This window comes from Arabidopsis lyrata (assembly GCF_000004255.2).
Source record: "Arabidopsis lyrata subsp. lyrata unplaced genomic scaffold ARALYscaffold_8, whole genome shotgun sequence".
In the NCBI taxonomy this organism is placed as follows: Eukaryota; Viridiplantae; Streptophyta; class Magnoliopsida; order Brassicales; family Brassicaceae; genus Arabidopsis; species Arabidopsis lyrata.
The window spans coordinates 4751162-4754672 of NW_003302548.1; the positions used below are offsets into that span (position 1 = coordinate 4751162).

Here is a 3511-nt window from a genome sequence, read left to right on the forward strand (position 1 = left end):
CGTGAAGCATCGCCGCTTCCACGAAGGAGAGCTCGTACTGCGCAAAGTTTTCCAAAATACCGCCGAGCAGAACGCAGGTAAGCTCGGTACGAATTGGGAGGGACCTTACACGATCGCAAAGGTAATCCGTCCCGGCGTCTACGAACTCATCAACATGAACGGCAAAGCGGTACCTAGATCCTGGAACGCAATGCATCTAAGGAAATATTACCGCTAAAAACCTAAGGTACGCATGTACTTGAACTACGGGGTGGCTTGATCCCTGAAAAGGGTACGTAGGCAGCTCGTCCTCGGACGAGTTCAGCTACCCCCCCTAATTAAAAAAGGGGGGAGTGGGTCCGTATACTTATATACTCCCACTAAATTTTTCAAATTCTCTAAGTTTTTACCCTTCGGGTTATCAATCTTATCCACCTCGAAGATTTTAACAGTCATCTTATCGACCTATAAAGCTAGAAGTTCGTTCGGACGATGGCCACGTCCTCGGACAGAAAAAGCTCTTTTTACCGCCTCGGTTACAGCGCGCTATATAAACAGTCGAGACGATTCGGTCGGAGATATCCTGCCATAAAGAAATTGTCTTCAGAAAACCCAGTTGACTTCGACACTGGTACCCCAGTTCGCTTCTAAGCACTGGCTTCGACTATATCAGCTCGGGTCGCAACCGATAAAGATTAGTCCTACTTAACCAAAACCCAGTTATCCTAACACTGGTGCACGATTCATTTCACTTTCGGCTCGAAAGTTAAGACGTTTGGATTTAACTTCTCAACGAGCAATTCTTAAACCCGGTTAACTTAACACCGGTGTATGATTCTTTTCGCTCTCGGCTCGAAAGATAAATCCAGATATTTGACATTAGTTTTGGATTCAGTTCGGAAAAATCTTTAAGAAAAATACTCGACATAATATTCAAGGGATAAAGCCGTCCAGGCATGTCTTACAAAAAAGAGAATAAAAAGACATCTCGGGATCAGATCGAATCTTGGTTAACCGGCGAAACTTGAGCTACCTCGGTACCTCGGTTCGAACCCGACTGGTCGGCAACGCCTATCGCAGCCGCGGCACCCTCGATCGAACGATTCCCGAAGCTATCGTCGACAGAGTCCGGGGAAATCGGAGGAAGCTTCAAGTCCTCTCGCAGCTCGGTCCCGAGACGGACGTACTCATCCTCGGCGTCTCCATATTCAGTAGTCCATTGAAGGACCTCGGCCTTCTCATCCTCCACCCTTTTCCCTTCCTCCAACTCGGCTATCAGCTCGGCATTGGCCCGCGCTTGCACCAAGTACATGTAGCGCGTGGATACCTCCCCGAACTGGTCCATCTTCGCCTCGATAGCCCTGACCTTCTCGGCAAACTCCCTTTTGGCTGCCCTCCTTTCTCTGACAATCTCCTTCTCCCGGAGAGCCTTCTCCTCATTAAATAACCGATGGAGTCTTTCGACCTCGGCCTCAAGCTTTCTCTGAGTCCGCAGGCTATCCTCAGAAGCTTTCAATCGCTCCACCTTCTCGGCCTTAGCCAACGCCTCAGCTTCCTGTTTAGTCGCGATCGCCTCGGATAACCTAGCTTCGACCTCAGCTCGGGACATCTCCGATCTCTCACGGGCCAGCTCGGACTTCCGAGCTCCAGAATCATAGGCCCGAACCATGGAATTCATCGAATGGAAGGCCTGAAATAGAACGAGAATCATTAGCAAGCAAATATGGAAACGATAGTAAAATAGGTCAAGAACAGATCGATGATACCTTCAAGAATCCGGCAGCGGTTTCACGATAGTTTTGAGCCTCCAACAAGGCATCGGGAGTAGACAAGGGCGGACCCGAGCAAGAAGCGACAAAGTTCGCCGAAGCGATCTTGTCCTTGCACACTGGAGTTTCGCTACGACTCCTTTTCTCCTTCCTAGGAACTCCCGAGCCATCACCTCGGGGTCTTTTTCCCCTAGTTTTGGATTTCGCCTCGGCGGCTGGAGCAGCAACGACCAGAGTCCCTACCACCTCGGGGACGTCGGTCGTAGGGGAGATGTGCCCGGCCACCTCGGGAACGATCGAAACCATATCCCGAGCTTCATCAGTTGCCTCGGCACCAATAACGACCTCAGGGTTGGCCTCGGGAGGAGTAGGAGGTCTGAAGTTTGCCTCCAAAACGGCTTTTTCCTTAGCCGCCTTCTTTTCAGCAGCCTTCCTGGCTCTCAGAGATTGCGCAGCTCCTTGCATTTCAATGAGGTGATCTAGACGGTGGTCGGAAGATTCTGAAGAAGACTGGCAGGGAGCTCCGTGCAACAAACGCAAGGCTCTCTCGATTCTTTCCTAGGAGAAGTGTTTTGTCCAATCGCACTTCCGAGCAATTAGTTCGTCGTGGAGATCTAGAAAACCTTTGGGAATGTCTTCGAGAAACGACGGGTTCCGATCTGCACGAACAAGAAAAACGGTCAGTAAAAAGGTTAAAGCAAAACAAGACAGTAAATACGGCTTCGGGCGTAGTACCGATTTGTCTCCACTTTCCAACAATTTTCCCTAAGTAGTCCTCGTGGACACTATACTCATTCAAGGCTACGAAGAAGAAATGGTCGGTGTATTTCTCATCCTTGCTCGGGAAACCACCGATAACCCTCCTATTTGGCCTCGGAGATATGTAAAATCTCTCAACAGGGCCCGGTATGCGCCGGATCTCTAGGAGATTCCTTAAGTGGCTTAGGTCGACGAGATTGACCGTCTCAATACTTCGGACTAAAATCCCCACTAGATGCCGCAAGCCTCGGGTCGTTATCTGGGATAAAGCAATCTTGTACGACCATAGAAACGCCAAAATCGGCCTCGGGATTGGAAGCCAAAGGTAGCAATGATAGAAGAACCCCTCATAAAGGGTAAAAAACCCCTCGGGTGGATCATCGGCTCGCTCATTTGGAGTTGGAAGTCTCAGTTCAACCCCCTCGCTAGAACCAAATCGAGCCTTGAGATCCCGAAGGGAATCCTCCGTGCATAAAGTAGAACCCGGGGGATCAGGTTTCCTAGCTTTCTTGGCTCGTTTTCTCTTCTGTTGACCCTTGGCTGCTTGGACTTTAGCTTGGAGCAACCTAGCCGCCTCGTCAGAATCGTAGTGAACCTCCTCGGCCTTAATAGGAAGTAGAGGCGCCTCGGGGGCATTTCGCCAGCACGATACTCCAGCTTCACCAGCTGCCGGTGGATGGGTCCTCCTTCTACTCAAAATCGCCTCGGGATCATCAGGCAAATCCTGATCCCGAGCCACATTTGCAATTGCGTCTTCCCGAACGATGAAACGGCTCGGGTCTTCTTCCCGTGAAGCCGACTCTGCATCACTTCCACGGTATAACACGATCTGATGGTCTGCCTCGGGGTCGCTCGAGGAACTCCAGACCATCTTACTTTTGTAGACGGGGAGATGAGTGTCACCTCGGGGCGAGTCGCTGGAATCAGAGAGAGACATTTTCTGGCTCGGGAGATTGAAGAAATTGATCGGAGGAACAAAGTTTGACAGATCGGAGAAATCAACC

At 50.4% G+C, this 3511-nt stretch overlaps 1 protein-coding gene across 1 annotated transcript; it reads right to left on the minus strand.

Moving 5' to 3' along the window:
• Positions 1 to 973: 973 nt before the first annotated feature.
• On the minus strand, positions 974 to 2054 carry LOC110230255 (uncharacterized protein At3g60930, chloroplastic-like). Its single transcript, XM_021032576.1, has 2 exons — positions 1746 to 2054; positions 974 to 1669 (listed from the first exon to the last, which is right to left on the minus strand). The coding sequence occupies exons 1-2, from the start codon at positions 2052 to 2054 to the stop codon at positions 974 to 976; spliced, it is 1005 nt and encodes a 334-aa protein (XP_020888235.1).
• Between the last annotated feature and the right edge of the window lie 1457 nt (positions 2055 to 3511).